Below are 22,851 nucleotides of genomic sequence, written 5' to 3'. Positions count from 1 at the left end.
TACATGTGTGTGTGTCTTTTTATGGGTTTGTGGGTGGGTGTGTTTCTGTTCACCCCTATTCACGTATGTGCGTGAATGCCTGTGTGGACATTGGTGGTTCACACGTACAAGTGGCAACATGAAAACATGAACTGACAACATGTACTGAGTGTGTGTGTGTGTGTGTGTGTGTGTGTGTGTGTGTGTGTGTGTGTGTGTGTGTGTGTGTGCGTGTGTCTGTGAGTGGGTGTACATGTGTGTGTACTGTATGTGTGTCTGTTTGTGTGTGTGTGTGGGTGTGTGTGCTTCTGTGTGTGCATGCCTGCATGTGTGTGGGAACATTGGTGGTAAGTTGTAGGAGTGTGTGTAAGGAGATATATGTTATCTCCTGGATGAAATGTATACTCTTTCCCATTAATTTCCTATGGCGGTCATTTTTGACCGTAAACTAAAAAAATGTTTCTACGTTGAATAAATCACTCAAAATTCAAAGAAAGTAGTCAAAATAAATTCTATGTGTTCAAAAGCCTTTTGTGAAGGTTATCATAAGATCTTGAGGCAATCTGACGAAAAATGCCATATTTATGGTACAGGGAATGAGTAAATCGGTCATTTTTGACCGGAACAGTGTTAGAAGGTTAAACAAAACAAGGAATCATTTGAATTGACATTTGATTGTACAAACACCATTAGATAATTGTCTTTTCAACAGTACATGCATTCTTTCTCTCTCTCTCACACACACACACACACGGCCCCGCACACACACACATGCAGAACTGGAGGTGTTTATTCTGAGTCTGTCTCACTGTTCCAAACATGTTAAGTTATTGTGTTTCTCTGTTAAGCTAACACAAGTGTTATTAATGGGTTATATGCCAACATGCAGGCTGCTCTCATCCATGTTTCCTGGCTTTCTGCTCCAGGATTCTCATCCAATGAGATGCCATTAACCCATTTCACCCCATCGGTCACAATTGTACTATAAGCCTTTAAAACTGTAACTGGGGAATATCCCAATACTCTTTCAGTAAATATTGAAACAATAGAGTGTTTCAATGAAATGTGTTCCAGTGTCAAATGTTTTGAGTAAATTGTCACATGACCAGAGCTGTTCACTTGGTTGCACCTTGAGAAGAGGATGACGGCCTCACAGCTCCCAATTAAAAGGTTTTTAAAGTATGTTAAAATAAACATAGGACAAATATTTTTTGTACACATGGTCTTTAAGGTGTCTAGTTATGCTAGATATACATATATAATTATTAAAATGTCTTTGGTGTGTTTGCAGAATGAGTAAACATGTTAACGGTCACAATAGTGACCGGTGGGATAGAATGTTGTATCTAGATGCACACATACTTCTACACCTACAAACACACACACATACACATACTCATACATACACACATACAGAGACATACACACACACATACACACACTCACACACAGATACACACACACACACACACATACATACTCACACACACATACACACATATATATACACACTCACACACACACACACACACACACACACAGACATACACTCACACACATACACATACACATATTCACACCCACAGACACACACACACACACACACATTCTCACACACACACACATACACATTTTCACACACACAGACATACACACACACTCACATACACACTCACACACACACAAATATATACACTCACACACACAGATACACACACACACATACACACAGACATACACCCTCACACATACACACACACACACAAATACACACATACACACACAAATGCACACATACACACACACACAGATACACACTCACATACACAGATATACACACTCAGACATACAGACTCACACACACACACAGACACAAACACACACACAAACATACACACTCACACACACAGATATACACACTCACACACACAGATACACACTCACACACACACAAATACACACACACACACACAGATATACACTCACACACACAGATATACACACTCAGACACACACACACAGACATACACATTCACACACACACAGACACAAACACACACACACACAGACATACACACTCAAGGGGACTTCACATTGCACGCGGCATGCACTTTGCCTGCTACTCTCACACACCCACCTGCAGATACGCACACACACACACACACACACACACACAATATGCACACTAACTCTCACACCCCATGCAGATACACACACAGAGACCATATACACTAACTCTCACAACTACATGAAGACACACACGCACGCACAGACATACACATTCAGGGTTCTATTTTAACGAGCCGAAGCTCCTGGTAAATAAACAATGTTAACATATTTTTCATATTTATTGTTGCCATTGGTCTCAGTGTTCATATCAGTTTGAAAAGTCCTGTCAGAATACCTTTATTTGAACAAAAAAGCAATTTGAGCAACCTTTAATTGAGTATACGCATATTATCCCACCGGTAAAAAAACTCACTTTTTCATCTACTTTTCTACATTTAAAAAAAAAATAATTATGGATTACTTCAAAGGGATGCTAATAACACATGATTTGCATATTTGCATGTCTGGGAAAAATTTGGGCTTAAATGGGTGAACATAACACACAGAGAGTATTATTTGAATGACTCTTTGAATAAGGGGGTAGACTCAAAGAGACATGGCATGCTTCATGCATTCTTAACAGAACTGTCTTGTTGTCAAATACTGAACCAGATTCGTAACAGTATAACAATACAGCAACAGTAGTATCAGGGTCTATGATTTCACAGAACTCCATGTAATCATGTAATCACAGTAATCATGTCACACTTCAGGGATTAGTGATGGTCATCTCAGCAATAAGTTCTCTGTGTTCATATAACACTTTCCAGAAATGAGTTCATGCAAACAGCTTATGGCATCAGTTCTCCACTACTAGTATTCTCTACATAAATATGTTCTCTTGCACAGAAAAAATATTTTGAACTAAATGGTTTACAGTTTGGGTTAAGGTTGGTTTTCTAATGTTGGTGTCAATAAAGAAACAACCTAATTTAGCCATCCAATTGGTCCTCATGAAAAGAGAGAAACAATTATGAAATCACTTCCTGTCACTCAGTAGCTTGGGTCTTGCCCAAAACTGTTTACATTTGAACCTTTGTTTGGAGGTCTTTTCTTTCCACTGAAACTGGCAAAAAATAAGCAGTCCTCATATCAGCTATCCAATATTTCCTCAATGTCCTATTCCTGTTGCAAAATCCTGGATAGGAATTCACACAATGCATTCTAGGAAAGGCATCACAGGGCAATACTCTCCGCATCCCACCTCCTCCGCCGCCAGCGGTTGTGGAGTTTGTGTAAGAACTTCCGTACGGGGTCAGTGTACTCCCGGTTGGCGAGCCCCAGCACAAGCGGCACCACGGCCATGCCGCCCATGCCGGCGCACGACAGTACGATGTGCGCGGTGGGGTTGCCCTCGGCGCCGGGCCGCAGCAGGAAGGCCATGCCCACGTGGGTGTAGATGATGTAGGGCACCCAGCAGGCCAGGAAGGTCAGCGAGACGGCCGCCACGCAGCGGGCATAGCGCAGGTCCACCCCCAGCTGCCTACCTCCTCGGCCTCGGCCTCGGCCCGTCACCGAGCGCTGCAGCCGGCGGATGTCCTTCAGCTGGCCGTGCGTGATCCACAGCACCCGGCCCGTCATCATGGCGATGGACAGGATGGCGGGCACCAGGATGCCGTACACCTCCAGGTAGATAAAGGCGTTGGGGAAGACGTGGCGATACGTGCAGCAGCGCTCGCCCGAACCACTGCCCGCAGCGGCCGATAGCGAGCAGTTGGGCTTGGTACTGGCGCCGGCCGTCGCACCGCCTTCCACATGCCCGGTGGCGCCACCGCCGAATTGGGCCGCGCCCGGGCGGCAGCACCCGCTCCAAGCCCGTCCCCCACGCCGGTTGTTCCAGCCGAACGCCGGCAGCAGGGCGAAGAGCAACGGCGGCAGCCAGAGCGCCAGCAGCACCAGCGGGAAGCGCCGGTGCACCCAGAAGGAGCGGTGGCGCAGCGGGCTCACGATGCTCAGGTAGCGCTCGTAGTGCACCATCACCAGGTTAAACAGGAAGGCCAGGAACAGGAAGTTGGGCAGCACGTGCACCATCAGGCACGCGCCGAAGCTCAGCGGCCGGTTTAGGCCCATCCAGGGGATGAAGGGCAGCGCCACACCCATGCCCAGGTCGGCCACCAACAGGCTCAGGAAGAAGTAGTTGGGCGTGGTGTGCAGCCGGCGGTTGCAGCCGATGGCCAGGATGATGAGCAGGTTGGTCAGGATGATGGTGCTGGAGAGGGGCATGGTGATGGAGTAGATTAGCTGCACCTCCACACTGCCTGAGCCTCCTCCTCCTCCTCCTCTGCCGCCGCTGCTGCTGCTGGAGGCGTTACCGAGGTCCATCACCGTGGAGACTCACCTCAGGCCTCAGGACATCGGCATCACCCCATCAAAGTGACCACTCAATAAGGGATAGATGAAATCTGGTGTCATGCACTCAATGTTTAGGGCCCAGCTGTTAAATACAATGTTGACCAAATAAAGTGTGAACGAACTGCAGAATCTACTTACATCACCTTGACAAAAGTGCCGAGATTGTAAAAAAAAAAACTATTTATAGAAGATGACTGATGCCAACTGTACAAGTTTAGAACATAAGGGGTCACATCCTTTTTTAATCAAAGCATATGACTTAATTGAAAATAGGAACTTAGATTCAGTTTGCGTTTCATTCATTTTAGGTATCTTTTCAGTTCCCCATTAGTGGTCCTTATCAAGAGCAATAACTGTCTGGTTAATGCACAGCAAATAGGTTCCCCCACAGAAGATACCCAACACCAGGCTTCTGATCTTTGTATGAGCAACAAGGTTGGCAAACAATGAGTCATCGTAGTGGCTCTTTCATTATTCAGGTGGCTATCTCTCCCTCCCATTTACCGTGACCGTATTTTTCATCAGGCCACTGCTAATTGGGTGTGTGCGACACGCATGATTATGTTGCTCCAGTGTGGGCAGGTGTCACAGTAGGTTTCTCTCCAATGAGCATCTGGCTATACATTTACTACTGGGAGAACACCATGTCTCCACCCGTTTGGGCAAACACATAAATTTAACAGTTTAAGCCGAATCCTTTCCTGTACAGATACCGTGAATTTAATGGCTTAGATAGGCTTAGCTCACGATTGAGTTTGTGTAATGAAAAGAAACTATATACACCATGGCCCAATTTTCATCAAAGCATCAAATTCATTATGGGCTATGGAAAGATATAAGGGCATTATGACTGATGTCTATTTTACTTTAACAGAAAACATCCACATATTTTGAATTTAAAATACATTTACTCTTGCTTTTCATAGAAGTTTTTTAAAAGCAAAATTGAACACAAAAAAAAAAACTATTTGACTACTGGTATGGAGTAGAATAATGTTAGTTATCTAGTTGCTTAACTAATCAAAACTATGTAAATAAAAAAATAAAAAACCTCGCCTCAGCCTTAATAACACTACAATTCATAATACTGAATGAATAAAAGGTAGCGGATGGGAAAGAAATAACTCACCTTATTCAAATAAGAAATAGATCAGAAAATATGCTGAGGGACCCAACCAACCAACTTTTCTTCACCTCATAAACAATTGGACATGAGAAAAATAGTTATTCCTGTGGTCCCCAAAGTAGTGACTATCCTTTGTGTTATTCTATACTGTATTCAGCTGTGCGATGAAGTAATAGATCCTGTATGGATGGACAAACATCACGGCGTCTCCCTCCTCTGCATCTGCGAGACAGCACAGGGGGAGAAGCCTCGCTCTGTGCACCTTAAAGGGGAAGCATGTCGCTCTGGACCTGAGGTGAGGACGATAGTAAGAGTCCGCTAGACCAGACACCGTTGTCAACTGGAGCAGAACCACGCACTCACACACAGACATATGGAGACTGTGCATACTGTATGTGGGTTTTGCGTGTGTGTGTGTGTGTGTGTGTGTGTGTGCCGTCGTGCAGAGATCCCACAGAGATGACCCACTTCCACTTCACCCTCATGAACCACAAACAGAATCTAAATCTGAAACAGTCCAAACACAAGTGAACGGCTTATACATAACAACATCCACAAATGTCCTAAATGTTTTCTGTTGGTCCAGTGTACATGTAAGGTCACTTCAGATTAGTGAATACAATAGAGGTGAGAGAGATGCTGAGGGTCCTGAAACTGAAAGTTTCTCACTTCTTGTTCTCACTTCCCTCCCATTTTAAATCCGTAATGGTGAAGCTGCACTGTGATTGTATTTGTAAATAAAGACATATATGGAATATTTCTTTGCTTTTTTTTTTGCTTTTTCAGATTAGACCCACTAATGTTATCATGCCAGTCACATCATACCAACCCTCTAATACACTTTATGAAAATCATATCACAGTTGCACATGGAAACATGCACATGTCAAGCTTGGCCAATTTTGCCAGGTCCTTTTGAAACACATACTGTACATCACAAGGTTCTCATATTAGCTTTTGGTCTTTGGAGAAGCAGTCAACTTCAGAGGATTGCTATAAACAGTGGGCCCTGTGCGTTTTATGTCCTGTGTAGCAGACTTTTGCCTACAGGCAGAGGAGTGTGGACTTGCTGGACACTTCTGGTCAAGCTAGTTTGACAAAGAGCCAACACATTCCCCTACAGGACCCTATATGACACATCCCCATACAGACCCAACACATTCCCCTACAACAGGGGTTCTCAAACTTTTGTGGGCCGGGGACCCCTCATGGAGTGGAAAATTCTCCAAGTTAAAGCAACACCAAAGAGTTTTTTATACCTTAAAATAATGTTTCCAAAATCGTTTCAGTGGTTCATCAACTCGTAACAGGGTGAACGGCACTTCTGCATTCGCTTCGCAGCCCTCTATCGGCTATAACCGCACTATGTAAGTTTGCCAGATCGGGTAGCGGATCTGTAGTTCGATGGAATGAGACATAAGAAACTACAAATTTGACTTGCATCTGATGTCGCAATACATCATACTTTTATAAGTCATGCAAAATATTCGACCTGGTCTGTGGACATCGTTATTTGCAAAGCCGGTGCTGGATAAACAAATAGCGTGCGTGCGACAGAGGGAAAGTTCTTTGGTGTTGCTTTAATTATGTAGCTGTATAGCCTTTTTTTTGTTATATGCTTATGTTATATGTATTTTAAAAACATAGAGTGCTAATACCACAATAGTCATGTTAGCAAACTTTGACAGTATGTAGGATTTTTTTAAAGGACTGTTGTTTCTTTGTCAAATGTAGGCCTATTGTGTTGAACATAGTGTTTACTTCACATAACTTTCATTTTGTTGCCGATTAATTAATAATTTCATATTTTGTAGCAAACTTTATCAGGGACCCCCTGACAATGTGCTGCGGACCCCACTTTGAGAACCAATGCCCTACAGGACCCAATATGACGCATCCTCATACAAACCTGTGGTGCAGGCCAAATAAAGAGAAACAGACTCAATGCTTAATTAAATTTGTTGAACACGAAGAAAGCATTTAAAAGTCTCCTTCACCTCAGAAAGTCATGTTTTAACACCCATTTATACAGTATGCATATGTTTACAAATGTGCAAGAATTCTTCATACTTGACTACTAGCAGGGACAAACACTTGTGGAATGCAACCTCAGTGGCCAACTGATCTGGGTCCCATTTCTCCCAAAATGGTCAGATATTTATGGCTGCAAATCACTGCTCCAGCATTCAGAGTGAGTGGAAACACCTCTGGGAACAGCTGCAAACACTCGAATCTCAGAACGGAGCGAGCCAGCGTGACAAAGGCCCTTAACCGGTTACGCAACAATTATCAATTCACTCTTCTCCCAACACCTCATGTAGTAGCTATTTAAACAGGTGCTTCAAGCCTATGTCGGAATTATACTTTTCCAAAGCTGGAATTTTTTCAAATAGCTATTTGTGTGTGTGCGTGTGTAAATTAAGAGAGAGCACTTGGAGGTTACACACACAGAAACCTTTTCCAAGTTCATTCCTGACCCACAACTTTCACACTGAAATTAATAGATGTTGTTTTTTTCCTTGTATGACTCACCACAGAATCTCATACTTTTTTTTTAATGACCCATGAGGATACAACTGACATAATTAAAAATGGGTTTCTGATTTCAAATGTTCACACAACTTTAAAGATTAACCAAGTTAAACATGCTGGGTGACATGATATTGAATTAAATATGAAAGAAAAAAAAAAATCATGCTCCTGTAAATGAGTGCAGTAATTAAAACAGGTACCATATTGTATTATTTTGTCAGCCATGAAATAATTGAAAACTTGAAAATATTTCCAAACAATTTAACAATCTGATCCATATCGATAACAACCTACTATCTGAAACACGTCTTATTTTTACTTCACAAGATCTGGCAATGATCTAGCAATGATCTAGCTAGCACATGACAGGCCAATAACCTAGTAATGTCTCTTCAGGTGTGGACTTGGGTGTGTTCAGATATCTCTATGTGTGTAGAGCAAACACCATCCTCCAGGCCACCAAGGGGCCGTGAAACTGTGGCGTGATGCAAGAGAAATGTCCTGGAGGAGAGGGAGGAGAGAGGGGGGGCGTCTGTCCGTGGGTGTCAAGTCCTACCGGTCCGGTCTTTGAAGGCAGAACACTTTGGCTTTGTGGTCCCCGGCTGCCGTCACTGCTATGGAGGCGTCTCTGTCAGAAGTAAAATAAAAAAAAAAAAAAAAAACAAGGGCAGCAGTGACTCACTGAACTCTGGCATTACATTAATTACACAGAAGGACTGCTTTTAAGAAGTGCGACAAGCCCTTTTCATTGTCAAAATTCTCATCTCTCTTGATGCCTATCTGAGGGAAAACACAAATATTAAGTAAATGATCATCTGGGTTCAGTCCTTGCAGTTGTTGTTTTTTATATATTTTTTTGGCTTCAAACGATTCATACAGATGCTGATAAAAGCAATAGACAGGAACACTGTAAAACAGTGTTTTTTTATTTTAAATTTTAAACCCTGCTTTCAGAAATCATTTCTTGGGGAAAATCTGCTCTATCTGCAACTGTAGGCCATGGAAAAGTATAGGGCTGTCAAAGTTAACACAGTTTTAAAAACAATTGTGCCATTTACGCATGTTCTACCCAGTAGCCAACTGGGCTATCATATCCGAAAAGAAAGCACTGCAGTCATCTCAAGTCGAGACTCAATCTTTATTGAAATGGTACTAGTATTATTAGACACTAAAGTGAGTTAACACATTGACTTTGTGGTAAAATCTTAACAAGCTGTCAAATGTCTATTATTTAAAAAAGAAAATAATGTGAAATCACATGTGTTCTGTCTATGCACTATTCATGCATCATATTCGGTAATGTTTATTGACCATGATAGAGATGTCAGCCTTCATTGAAAAGATATTTTAGCAAACATTTTTAGCTCAATTTTAATTTGAGTAGACTATTTCAACCTTAGGTTTGTCCAAAATCCCAAAACAATGAATTAGCAGTAGTGTTATAGAAGTTTGCTTTAGTGTAAAATAACCTTGTGGCACTTAACATTTTTCATTGGGGTTCTGTGATTTATCATGATTAACCATACAATTTCATTAACAGCCCTAGAAAAGCAGGATACTATGTTAAGGTACATGTTTTCAGAATCCAAAGCTTGTATACGATTTAAGGCCCCAATCAATTCATCACAGGTGACAGTGAAATCTTGATGGATGTCATTATATGAAGAGGTAGACCATGTCTGAACATTTAGCATGCCATTTGTCTTTGAAGCTAGACCATAACATTATGGGGAAGACAGATGGTATTTAACAAGCAGTTGAGTGAGAGCCTGAAAGAGGGTCATTTCAACCCACCCATCCAGATATCCTGTCCAGGTCCAGCATTAGGGAACCTGTTTTTAAACACATACAAACGCACTGTTTTGCTCTCTTTCCCCCCATAGAAAAGTTCTGAGCTTTTCTGCCTTGACAATCATCACACCAGGCATGACAGGAATGGCGTTGTGAAATTCAGGTAAGAGGTGTTCACAGTTATTCCAATAATTCTTTGGGGAATCATGAGACCTGTTGTCAGACGACAGAACCGGGTCCAGACACATAAATTTGACAACCTTGTTCAGCGCAATTTCTGCCCGACATCCACACTGAAATAGTTCTATCAGAGAGCCCGCTCAGACTACCCAGGAAATCTAGAGTTCTCGCAAGAGCACAATGGAATTGTCTCTGCAAGACACTCTGGCAATGAGCAATGATGCACGTTACTTTTTCCCCTTGCATCCCGTGGAACCAATCAAATCGTATCTGATATAGGCAGGCCAGAGGCGAGCTAAACTGATGACGACAGCGCTGCAGCGTTGGAAACATTGATCGTAGTGTTATCTAATTGCGTCGAAGTCCGGAATCATTCAGAGTAAACATTGGTCTAGTGTTATCCAATTGCGTGCACTGAGATTTTCAAATGCATGCTTGGTGCCGCCCCTCGAGTTGGGCCATTACATTGTTCGTGGCCAGACCCTTAATCTTTCTAGATTATCAGGGTCTAGATTTTCCAGGCTACACTCAGACAGCATCACGGAATGAACTGCTTTCATATAGTGGATTTTACATACTGTTTTTTAGATAAATGGACTGCTTTTATATTGTGCTTTTCTACTCTAAACATTCATTCACACATTCTTGCACTGACAGAGGGGGCTGCCATGAAAGACATGCCAACCTGCACCTTGGGAGCAGGTTTGGGGTACAGGGTATTGCTTCGACAGGGTCAGAAGGAACCAGACTCAAACGACTCCTCTGCATGGCAGTGGATGAGAATATGACATGGCAGATCAATGTTTCCCACAGAATTGAATTCTATTTGTGGTGGTAGGTTTGCAGAATTAACTCGAATGCAACAGTTTTTAACAAATTAGTGCCAGATTTAAGCACAATTTAGTACAACCAGGAAAATCATTGTGTGGTGGTCAATGTTGATATTGTGGTGGGCTGCCACAAATAAGTCAGTGTATGGGAAACACTGCAGATAAGAGACCTCTCAAACATGCTGACATTTTACATTGGCCCACTCTCAGGTGAGAACAACTGCCTGTCCCATAAGAGTTCTCAATGTCAACTTGAGAACTCTTATGGGACAACGAAACTGCAGTGACACAATGGATTCTTAAAGTCAGCTTGAGATCTTCTGGAACTGCAACGAAACCGCAGTCTTGCACACAATTATATCAGTCAGGCTTACCATTCCATCCTCACTGAAGACGTTTTTTAAAAAGTCCTCCGGCACCGGATGGCCTTAACAACTCATATTTCAATATAGCCTTCTAGTTGCCATGGAACTGAAGCAAACACCATACAAACAAGAAACACTACAAGCAATGATGATGATGATGATAATGATAATGATGAAGCAATGAAGAGTATGTTAAAATGCTGACCTCACATGTCATAGCAAACCACACAAACAAAAAAAGTCTCAAAACCTACAGGCGGATACAGTATGGACCACAATGTTACAAGTGCACGTGAGACTATGCCGAGTCGGATCTGTGTCGTTTCATGACCCACCTGTTTAGTGTGAAGTCCAGGATCTCGGCACCATGTCCACGGTACTCTGATACCATGGATCCGGATCGGGCGTCCCAAAGCCGGACGACACCGTCCAGGCTGCAGGTGGCCACCAATGATGAGGATTCTTCCCACTGCAGATGGACTATACCTGCCTGTGGATCACACACACACACACACAATTACATAATCACAACTGACTTTACTCATAAAATACTTAACTACACCGATGTTTTGAGCTGCTACCATCAGGCCAGAGTGCCTCTGGCCAAAAAGTCACTATACACAAAATCCTTCATACCCAAGGCAATAAACACACACACACAATATACATCTTAAAAAAACATCACACACACACACATAAAGACAGAACAGACATTGCCTTCAATCAAAGAAAATGTTATAACATGGCAACATGTTGGACAATAAAGCTTTTTGAATCATGAATCTTGACAGCTGACTTTAATCAGTAGGAGTTGAAGCAGAAACGTTCTAAAGAATTTTTGGCAGCACGAAGGATACATTTGCGCTGCCTTTAGAATGCAGCCAAATGAAAGTATTTTAGAAGGCAGCATTTTATAGAAATATCTGAATCCGACATGCCTCGTTGCCACCTAATACTATCTTATTTTCTTCAGTTTTGGTTACAGCCAAATGGCAGATTTAAATCATGATGAGGGTAAGACTTTCATGACACGCTGCATTACATAACAGACACATAATGTGCGGAGAATGTGCTCTCCCCACAAAACGAAACTATGGCTCTATTTAGGGACGAAAAACAAGTCACAAACAAGTCTCTCCTCCATCTCTGGAAGCCCTCTTTCAGGATGTAGAACAACCCTGGGGTCTTTACTTTAGCAACATGAAGTATTGATTACTCCCAGAAAGGTCCATGCAGCCACTGACCTCATGCTGACACCTATGTCTCAGAGCCTGGGTGGACAGGTCATAAATAGCTAAGGTACCGTCCAGGTATGCCACTGCAACCAACGGCAAACTGAAAGGGGAAAAAAAAAAAAAAAAAACATAACATGTAATTACTGCAGGAACATAACACACCATTACTGCAATGCAAAAAAAATCTTCTGAACAGCACAGGATTCCTGGCATTGTGAATGGCAGCAGTAGGTGGTTTCACTCACACTTTGCAGAAGCCCACTGACTCGACAGAGTTGGAGTCCTCTTCGTCCGTCATGGAGTCCTTCGCTTTGCCGCTCTCGATGGAGAAGGCACAAACAACCTAACAAATATTTCACACGACTTAGTCAGCAAAGCCTCTGTATTCATTGAGAAAAAGTCCCGTAGCATTGATGTTAAAGTCTACCTCCCCCAAGGGGTAACTTCCCTCTTGATTGTAGTTAAGTCTGTGAGATCAGTTAATAGCCCATAACATAACAAAGTACAATTACTCATAATATTATGCCTCTGCTTCTTATCTCAGTTTCTATCTATTCATCCAAGGACTGAGCCTCTCTGTTTATCTCTCTATCTATCTCCTTGTATTCTGAGTTAGTCTATCAAGATGCACTATTGCATACCATACCATAGCACAGACTTGCGTACTCATTTTCTCAGATAGTCATGCCACATGCAATAGCGTTGATGTATGACATTGTTCATATTGAGTTCATATTTCCGGCACAGGTAACTCTGTGTGAGCAGCTGGTGACCTACCTTGCCTGTGTTCGTGTTGATGAGCTTGGCCAGGCCATCCACGGAGCCCGTCAGGACCAGCGAGCCGTCCTTATTGGTGTCAAGGCACGTTAGCGCCCCCTGGTGGGCATCACTACCTGTAAAAAAAAGAAAAGAATGACGCACACAACATTTGTTGGGATGGTTTTAAAATAGTTGGTTAAGATGGTTTAATTAATTTAATGATATTTTAAAACACTTACATACAGTTTTTACTTTCAATTTACTTTACATTCCTATGCAATTTCACACTTAATGCTGGACTAAAATGGAATTGAATCAAGTTAGTTCCTAAACTAAACTCCAGTTTAAATTTTAGCTACGGAATTCTAACTCGTCAGTGACACAGAGGAGAGGAAAGACTTGCCTTTAATGACATGTACGGCATTGCCCTGTTTAAGGTCCCAGATCCTCACTGAGCCGTCTTCATAACCAACCACGGCTCTCTTTCCTGAGGAAAAACAAACAAAGAAGAAGGTCTGTGATGCTGGGCAGAAACCAGGAGCTCATACATTGGACTGTGTACTATGTTGTGAGAGACCCCATATTACCAGGTGTACAGATTTATCTCTTGAAATATGTTTCCCCTTCTCTGTCTGTATACACAACTTTTAACTTTAACCCTATATGCAAAACAGCAATACACTTTAAGAAAGACACTGGACCACAGTCACATCTACATGACCTACCAGAGAGGCACATATCACAGCCTATCATGTCCATAGAGAGTCACTCCTGGTCCTAACAGCCATATCGGAAAGTCACCCATTTCCACCCGTGCCCTATTTCAGCCCATTTACGTGTATGTGTCACTTAATATAACTTTCTATACAAATTAAGACGACAGATTCCTAAAGAAACGCAAGCACCCACCCCATAAGTGTATCTAAATTAGTTATGTACCAAAAATTACATTGTGCAGTGACTGGAAGAGCTGTAAACAGTGTTGTAAGGCTGCATGTTCAAATCCGCTTGGAGCTCAAGAATACTTGATATACAGGCTAATTGCAAATATGGCAATGCATTATATTATTTTACATTAACAAAATGTAGAAAAATAGAACGGACTGGAAATAAAGTAGGCACTGATATTCTTTAAAATCTTGTTTCCTGTAAATGTTGTCAGTCATTCTTAATCTTCACAATTGGTGCACTGGCATGTTTAACTGTCAGCTGCAGTGTAATGTTAGATTATATGTAAGTTAAGTACAGAACTGACTGCGCTCAAATTTTTGTCTGTGCTCCTAAATGTTTTAACTTGGGCGCACAAGTGCTCCCAAAATTTTCAAACAAAATGGGCGGAAATTGGTGCTTTTACGATACAGTACACAGGCAGCTGATTTCCAAGGGTCTTGTTAATAATAATACCCTTATAAAATATTCACATAAAAACATTAACAATGACAACAAATAAAGGACGTTGGGACTAAACTTCCAACACACACCATCTCGCATGATCTTGCCAGTTGTTGCTTGACAGCTGGGGCCCTGAAAGGTCTTGCAGTCGCCTCCTGGGATCTTCCACATCCACACATTTCCATCCGCAGTGCCTGCCAACAGGACAGGGGCACATGGGTGCCACTCCAGCCACTGGGACAAAACCAGAGAGACATCAAGAAAACATTAGCTACTTCCAACAATAACTTCTCCCTCTAGTTGTCTGTTGTCAGTCTATCTGACGAGCTGTACAGTGCAAGATGAATTTCCTAAAGTATCGATTAAACATCTATGAATTTCCTAAAGTATCGATTAAACATCTATCTACACACACATACACACACTTTACAAAACCCAGTTAAAGATGCCAGCTGCAATTGATAAATGGCGCCGTCACCTACCTCCAAGTCTCCAACTTCAAAGGACCAGATCTCTTCTTTAGTCTCCACTTTCCACACCTTGATGAGGCCACTCATGTCTCCTGATGCAACAAGCTTGGAGTCATAGCTGAAGGTGGCACATGTCACAGAGTCTTTGTGTCCTAATATCAACAAGAAAACAAAGAAAGAAAGCAAACTTAAAAGTTGTGAACAACACGATCAGTATGTCAGAGTTTGAGTGAGCATTACGTGGCATCACCGCAGTGAACAGACAGTCCAGATATAAAATATGTAAGCTTAAGTATTTACATAGCAAATTTTCAAGCACAATGGCAAATCAAAAGCGCTTCACACAGACATAGACAAAGACAACATAAACAATTAATATTAAGTCCATGGGCATTGGACAGTGATGATTCTCTTGGCCTCAAGAACACCACAACAACCACATGGTGCTTTTGAACAGGCTAGGCCATCAGTAGAGCTCGGGAAACATGTCAGCTGTCCTGGGGTGTGTTTCCCAAAACAATAGTTGCTAATAGAGTTACCAACTAAGTTACCAACTTCGTTGGTTGCAATGCAATTTCCCACTGCCAACCAACAAAGTTGCTAACAGGTTAGCAACTAGACAACAGGTTAGCAACTATGCTTTTGGGAAACGCAGCCCTGAGCGGTTTCTCAAGGCAGACCCAGGAAAGCCAGCCTGCAGATCATCAGCTTGATGAGCGAACCTCAGACAGCGACAGAGTGCAACATCACCTGTTAATGTACATAACATACACACACAAATAACACACACATACCTGTGCACTCAAGGAGCACCTCTCCATCACTCACGGTCCACACATAGGCCTTGTCATCCTCTCCCCCTGAAACTGCTAAACTGTTTGTTTGAGGGTCCAGACTGACACAGAAGACGGAGCCTGCCAAAGAACGCAGATTATGATACAGTTATGATGCGGCCTATACACTAAAAACCCTTACAATGAAGTTTGCTAAAGACATATATTATCGAGGTAAAGGAGATATCTATATTGACAAAAGTAGAGGTAACACTGAAAACATGACTAAAGTTTACAACGGGTTCTTAATCAAAGACGACTTAATCCATTACCAAAACAGCTTCAGAAAGCACAGCACCACAGCAATAGAGGACTACCATCATACGCACCAGTGTGACTGGAGAAGGTGAGTTCACTGTCATCTTGTTCTGCTTCCATCTCGTCCTCTGTCTCCCAGGCCTCATCGTCAGCTGCTGCCCCAGCATCTTCGAAGTCTACGTCTTCCAACTCTTCTGCCAGGTCATCTTCAGACATAACGATAAAAAAAATACATAGTTAATCCCCGAAGATGCTGTTTCTTGAGGGTTGCCCATGCCTTGTTGATATCACCAGTTTAACAGCAACGTTACTCACCTGGAGATTGTTCTGCATCATTGAGATCAATAACCTCGACAATCTCTTCATCGCCATGCAGTTGTACTATGTCCTCAGAAGAATTATCCATACTTTCTGTCTCTACCCACGATACTAACGTATCGTATTTGCAAAGCAGATTGCTGTGCTAGGCTATGCTATGCTATTAGCTAACTAGTTAGCTTTCCAAGTTGGCAGCGAGGTCAAGATGAAAGATCTTGGGGAGGAACTCCGAAATGTCTGTTGCTAGAATAAATCCAGATCTTTATGAAGTTCTTGGCAGAATTGTACGGTTTCTGAGCCCCAACTAATCCGAAATCATGTTGGTCATCGTGAATAATTTCACGTGTTGGTTCATGGTTCCTTCGAGCCTCACGCCGGAATCTGCTTGACTGACAGATTGGTAAACCAACGACATCTATTCCAAGACAACGATTCCACGCCCAGTCAAGGCGGGACTTCCTTTAAAATCGGCCTCTCGTTCGTGTGTTCGTGAACTGTCGGCAGCTGTCGGTAACTGGGCTGCATATTTCTCGACCTGACGCGCTTATTATGACCGCCGCGCATGCCCAAATTTCCGTCAATGATTCCCGGGAACTGAAAGACTGGGGTACACGAAACTTGGTGGGCATGTAACCCCACATGGATAGCATGGAACCATCGTTTTTCGTTTTGATCTGTAGCCCCCCCCCGCTGGACTGGACCCCCGAAAGGAGGGTAGGGCAGACACAGTTTTCTGTGAATATCTCGAGAACCGTAAGGTTTCGGAGGACCATTTTTTTTTTGTATGTTGATCTCAAGGGGCCATGTCAACCCATTCCATAACCACTCATTTCATGTATAGCGCCACCTAGTTAAACACAAAAAAGTAAAAATTAGGTGTTGTAATCGCAGGTATCTGTGACCTAACATAGTCAAAACTGCACGAAGTATCATTATGACACCCTCTGAAAGCATGCCAAGTTTCGTGGAATTCCGTTCATTGGGGGCCACACAATAAATTAATTTATGTTAATATACACCAACTGGCCTGTAGGTGGCCGGAGACAGTTTTCTGTGAATATCTTGAGAACCGTAGGGCCTAGGAGGTCCACCTTTTTTATGTATGTTGGTCTTAAGGGGGCATGTCAACCCATCCCATTACCACTTATTTCATGTATAGCGCCACCTAGTTAAAAATTAAAAAGCAAAAAATTAGGTGTTTTCATCACAATATCTCTGGCTGACAAGGTCAAAACTGCACAAAATTAAAAGTGTAGGATCGTTATGACACCCTCCGAATGCATGCCAAGTTTTGTGTACTTTTGTTCATGGGGGGCCTCACAATAAAATAATTTATGTGTACATTTAGTGACGTACACCAACAAGGATTCCCGGGACACTGAAAGACCGGGGTACACAAAACTTGGTGGGCATGTACCCCCACATGGATAGCATGGAACCGACATTTTTCGTTTTGATCTGTAGCCCCCCTGCTGGACTGGACCCCCCCGAAAGGAGGGTAGGGCAGACACAGTTCTCTGTGAATATCTTGAGAACTGTAGGGCCTAGGATGACCATTTGTTTCCGTATGTTTGCCTCCGGGGGTCATGTTAACCCATTTCATGTGCACACATGTGCACAAACAGATACACACACACACACACACACATACATTCACAGTAATCATACGTATGACACATACTCACACAGTAGACATATGTCCGCTTGCATGCACAGGCGCATACGCAGGCACACACACAAGCACGCACACACACACACACACACACACACACACACACACACACACACACACACACACACACACACACACTCACACACACACACCCACACACATAACATAAACATAACACAAACAATCAAGAATTTCTCAGAATTATGAACAGGCAAGATGGAGGTGGGGTTGTATAAAATGAATTTTACATGTGAAATCTATGAACTAATCATGTTTTGGTACTTGTTGTCTAGCAGATACCAGTGAGAATTGAGTGTGGATAATGCAATTTAGTGAGACAGTTAGAATCATATAGGCCTTTCAGCGTGATTTCTTTTTGTGGAAAAAATGTGCTGGACTGGGCGGCGGTCATATTTTGTACCGCTCTGCGGTACATCTAGTCTTACCAGCTGTCTATGGGATAAATAGGGAGTGAAAGTAATCTCATCGCCATCTAGTGGTTGCGTTCCTAGAGTTTAGCGGAGTGGATGGGATTTTTTTTTTGAAAAAATATATCTCGGTGCCTATTGGATCTTAATTTAATGCCTTGTTAGGCACTGGGGTCACCTCAAGTTGCCATATGACTGCAGCTCCCACGTGTCCCAGCCTGCCGGGGGGCCTTAAAAAATATATATAATTCACTCAAATTTACATAACAGAATAAAACTTAAACTTCATTGGCCCAAAATGACTATTTAAAGTAGCAAGGCGCTGATGAAGTTCACGGTCAAATTAGGTTTTAAAAATAATGCGTCATTCATGCTACTGTTAGACACCTTTAGAAAATGTCAGAAAGGTAGGCCTACGTAAGAAGATAGTATGAGAGCGGGGCTCAAAAGCGAAAGGCTCGTCTAAAGACCATAGGCTATCTTGCAAAAAAAAAGGCTGCTGCTGTGTTTGAGTAGCCTAAACCACGTGAGAAAAACATAGAACTAGAACAGCTGTCAAGCAAGGGACAAGCCACATAATCGCAAAATATCGTCTTATTCTGAACAAAGTCAATAGTCGGAACATTAATGTCTAAACATAGGCCTAGTGTCACGGTTGATGGAGATAAAGTTACAACTCTGAGAACACTATAGCCATATGCCAACGACACCGGCAATGTTCCACATTCAGCTCGGAAGAGCAGCGCGACTTTGCCACGCTAGCGGAGAGTGCTCATGAGTCTTTTTCAAAACTGGGATTCGTTAAAAAATAGAAATCAATGAGCCAGCGCAGATTAAAACAAATGTCTCTGATATCCATTGATATTCTGCACGATTTGGATTTGACAATGAAGAAAAACTTCAAAAGTTAGGAATAGCCTATGTTGGCTATTTCATAAGGCATTAGTTGTCAATGCTATGGTTTTTGTTTTGTGAAGGAAGTTGAATGCTGCCTGATGTGAGTAGGCCAGTTGTTGCAGTAAGGACGTCTTATCTATGAGTTGATGGTTCAATTGCTGCTCTGTAAGGATGCTGCTGGTGTGAGTAGGCTTGTTTGGTGTTGTTGCTGCACCAACGTTGCAGTGATGATGTATGAGTAGGCCTGGTTCAATTGTCGGCCTATGTTACCTTGGAGGGGGCCCCCACACAGAAAATGTAGGGGCCCATGACCACCTTAATCCGCCCCTGCCGCCGGGGACTTTTTCTACCCCTTTGCTGTTTGCTGCCTCCATTAAAAAAAGATAAATAAAAGAAAATAAATAAATAAAATGCATACATATTTTCTGAAAAACAAAAATATAGTAGACCTAGGCTAAGCGAGTAACTGGTTGGAAAAAAACACGAGTTGACTAGCAACACGAGTTGACTGGCAACAACTGGCTTTTGGCGCTATCGCTGCTGAGGGTTAACATGCGTGTGACTCCTTCCCGGCCTGGATGAGTCTATTTTGGTAGGTCGGGCCTGGTACTTGGATGGGAGACCGCCTGGGAATGGCTCATGGCCCCCCCAAGTCCCAATTGCTCAACCTGGGATCAGAGAGAAGGATGCCCCCTGATGGCACATCGCAGGAGTACAGGTGCTGCCGATGATTAGGTGGTATGTATTAATATGATTTGTGCATTAACCCTTTGCTTTCCAACAGGTGAAATTAAGTGCTTAACATTTTACCCTTGCTTCTCACCACACCTTTTCCCAGCTATATGATTAAGACTCTGGTATTGCACCTGAGGTCGATCTGGTGGTGGTAGGGATGTTGGCAGAGTCAGAGCTTCTGACAGCGTAGTCTGGTGGGGCTTTGCTTTGGGCATTACTGTACTGTTGCTCTGTAGTTGGCCTTTTTTTCTTCCCTTAAAATGACATTTGATATGGAATTCTCATTTAGATTGGGCAGAGGAATGGAGAGACCACAGTGGATTAGATTAGATTAAACTTTATTGTCATTGTGCAGAGTACAAGTACAAAGACAATCAAATGCAGTTTGCATCTAACCAGATGTGCAGAAAAGTGCAATGTGATAAAATATAGACAGGTGGTGCATAGACAGGATAAGAAATATAGTGCAGTGTAGACAGTAGTATACAGTTGGTTTACAGAAGGTGGTTTAGAGTAATATAAATTAAGTATAAATATGTGCAGTGTATTAGCAGTTACCTTATAAGAGCAGAATAAATATGGCTATGTAATATGAACAATAAACAACATGTATAGATATGTGCAATGTAGTAGCAGTAACAGTATAATAGTAGAAAGAATAATATATATATATATATATATATATATATATATATATATATATATATATATATATATATATATATGTATATATATATATATACCAGATATATATATATATATATATATACCAATACCAGAGTCTTGTTTTACCTTGTTCCTTGTCCACCTGTGCCCTGTTAACCCCTGTGCATTTAAACCCTCTGTCTCTCATTAGTCTTTGTCGGTCATTAATGTTGTTGTCCGTATCGTGGTTTGCTAAGTTCTATTCAAGATTCCTGTTTGCTCCAAGTTTGCCTTGCCTTGCCCTACCTTGCACTTTGGTCCAGCTCCTCCCTGCAAATCATTACAGAATGACCGACCATATCATGGACCTAGCAGCAAGTTATTCAATTTTGACTCTGACATGCCGCTCCGGACCCGGCTCCCCGACGCGCTCCGGTCCCGACTCCTTCCTGCTCCTGAGCTCCCTGTTCCTATGACTCCACTCCCCGCTCCAGCTCCAGTCCAGAGTCCGACTCCGACTCCGACTCCAGTCCCGACTCCGACTCTAGTCCGTATAGCCGAGTCGGCTTCGGTGCCTTCTGCCCAGCCACTTGATCCACCGTCCCTGTCCGGCCGTCCACCCCACTTAACCCCACTAATGGGGAAATAAGGGGAACTCGCCCAACTGTGCGACATGTGCAACTCAAAAGCAGGCCTACATACATACTGTAGTGTAAAGTAACATACAGACAAAGACATAACAGAACCCATGTGCACCTGGTTACTGTCAAAGGCATGCAATAATAAAGCAGGGACAAGCTAGAGACAAAAGGCAAAATGCCGAATATAATTAAATTAATTAGTGCGATGTGGATCACAGCATTACGCACACCTCTGTCAATAGCACACCTCCCACACAGTATGGCCGGAAACATGCTTCTGATAGCCGGGGCAAGGTTCTTCTTGGGACTGTGTGCCAGCCACGTGTAAAGTTGCTCATGATGTGAATCATCCTCCTCATCTTCACTGTCTGTATCACCATGTGTCTTGCTCACTGTCTGCCTCATCTTTTGACAATGTGAACATTTCAGCTTCTTAACAGGGTGTAATTGTACTTCATCCCACACGTGTAACTGCCGAAGCCTTTCTCCCCCAGGTATGCCCCTGGCGGTGCAGGGCAGTTGGCGTTGGGACAGCAGATCATGGCTTTCATCACACCAACTGGCCGCCAGAGGAAGGCCGGGGTTGTGAAAAAGGCCAGTTCGATGGTGTTTTATGCCCCCAATGTCGTCTTCCAGGCAGCGCTGCCACCGTCGACTTAAAGGCACCTTATCCTAAACCTAACCCTAACCTTAACCCATGCCTAATCATAGCGCCTTCCAGGCAGTGCTGCCTTAGAGACAACGTTGGGGGCATAGAAACATTTTTAAATTGAATTTTAAAATAATTCAACAAAAAAAAATACATGCAAAAAGATAATGCCTCTGTAGCCTACTGTAAGCGAAACCCGAGTAATCCGGTTTTGAAATTGCAGCAAAAATTCTACATGTTATCCAACTTTGGGCTGAAATTCTATAGCAGCCCAAAATAATGAACTTGATTTCCGAATCAAATAATCAAAAGTTGGTCATGGCATGCACAGATCAACTGTGCTTTAGATATTTCTACCAGCATGCTTTGGTGACATGGATGCAGACAAACTATTTTTCCCTAATATAAAGGCTGACCTAAGATATAAGCAAGCATGATCACATCATACAGTACTTCCCCAGATTTGGGTAGCCGAAAACAATATCCTAAGAGCTCTTTTCCGAAGCTATAAATCATTTTTTGTAATTAATAAGTCTTATTATTTAATTGTGTTTTTCAGATAATATCAATAAAAGTGTGTTGTTTTGATTGAGTAAATAACAATTACCCAATTACAGTTACAGTACAATCAAAAAATGATTTATGAAAATGCCCCC

At 42.5% G+C, this 22,851-nt stretch overlaps 2 protein-coding genes across 2 annotated transcripts; both read right to left on the bottom strand.

Annotated features, from left to right (window-relative positions):
• Nucleotides 1-2,372: 2,372 nt before the first annotated feature.
• On the bottom strand, nt 2,373-5,827 carry LOC121698673 (G-protein coupled bile acid receptor 1). Its single transcript, XM_042080978.1, has 2 exons — nt 5,570-5,827; nt 2,373-4,522 (listed from the first exon to the last, which is right to left on the bottom strand). The coding sequence occupies exon 2, from the start codon at nt 4,408-4,410 to the stop codon at nt 3,265-3,267; it is 1,146 nt and encodes a 381-aa protein (XP_041936912.1). The 5' UTR covers nt 4,411-4,522; nt 5,570-5,827; the 3' UTR covers nt 2,373-3,264.
• A 2,398-nt stretch (nt 5,828-8,225) lies between these two features.
• Nucleotides 8,226-16,926, bottom strand: LOC121698827 (angio-associated, migratory cell protein). Its single transcript, XM_042081263.1, has 11 exons — nt 16,526-16,926; nt 16,282-16,416; nt 15,914-16,033; nt 15,132-15,271; nt 14,739-14,883; nt 13,661-13,744; nt 13,276-13,391; nt 12,744-12,841; nt 12,508-12,598; nt 11,599-11,753; nt 8,226-8,725 (listed from the first exon to the last, which is right to left on the bottom strand). The coding sequence occupies exons 1-11, from the start codon at nt 16,614-16,616 to the stop codon at nt 8,650-8,652; spliced, it is 1,251 nt and encodes a 416-aa protein (XP_041937197.1). The 5' UTR covers nt 16,617-16,926; the 3' UTR covers nt 8,226-8,649.
• Nucleotides 16,927-22,851: the final 5,925 nt, after the last annotated feature.

The sequence above is a fragment of the Alosa sapidissima genome, chromosome 23, assembly GCF_018492685.1.
Source record: "Alosa sapidissima isolate fAloSap1 chromosome 23, fAloSap1.pri, whole genome shotgun sequence".
Taxonomy (NCBI): Eukaryota; Metazoa; Chordata; class Actinopteri; order Clupeiformes; family Clupeidae; genus Alosa; species Alosa sapidissima.
The sequence above is the reverse complement of the archived record's forward strand: the minus strand, read 5'-3'. Positions and strand labels throughout refer to the sequence as shown.

Excerpts from the sequence above, each read along its gene's own strand:
- LOC121698673 (XM_042080978.1), bottom strand. The coding sequence starts at position 4,410 with ATGGACCTCGGTAACGCCTCCAGCAGCAGCAGCGGCGGCAGAGGAGGA.
- LOC121698827 (XM_042081263.1), bottom strand. The coding sequence starts at position 16,616 with ATGGATAATTCTTCTGAGGACATAGTACAACTGCATGGCGATGAAGAG. Across the intron at positions 16,417-16,525 it reads TGATGCAGAACAATCTCCAG|ATGACCTGGCAGAAGAGTTG; the intron begins GTGAGTAACGTT and ends TTATGTCTGAAG. Across the intron at positions 15,272-15,913 it reads GGTGCTCCTTGAGTGCACAG|GACACAAAGACTCTGTGACA; the intron begins GTATGTGTGTGT and ends TGTTGATATTAG.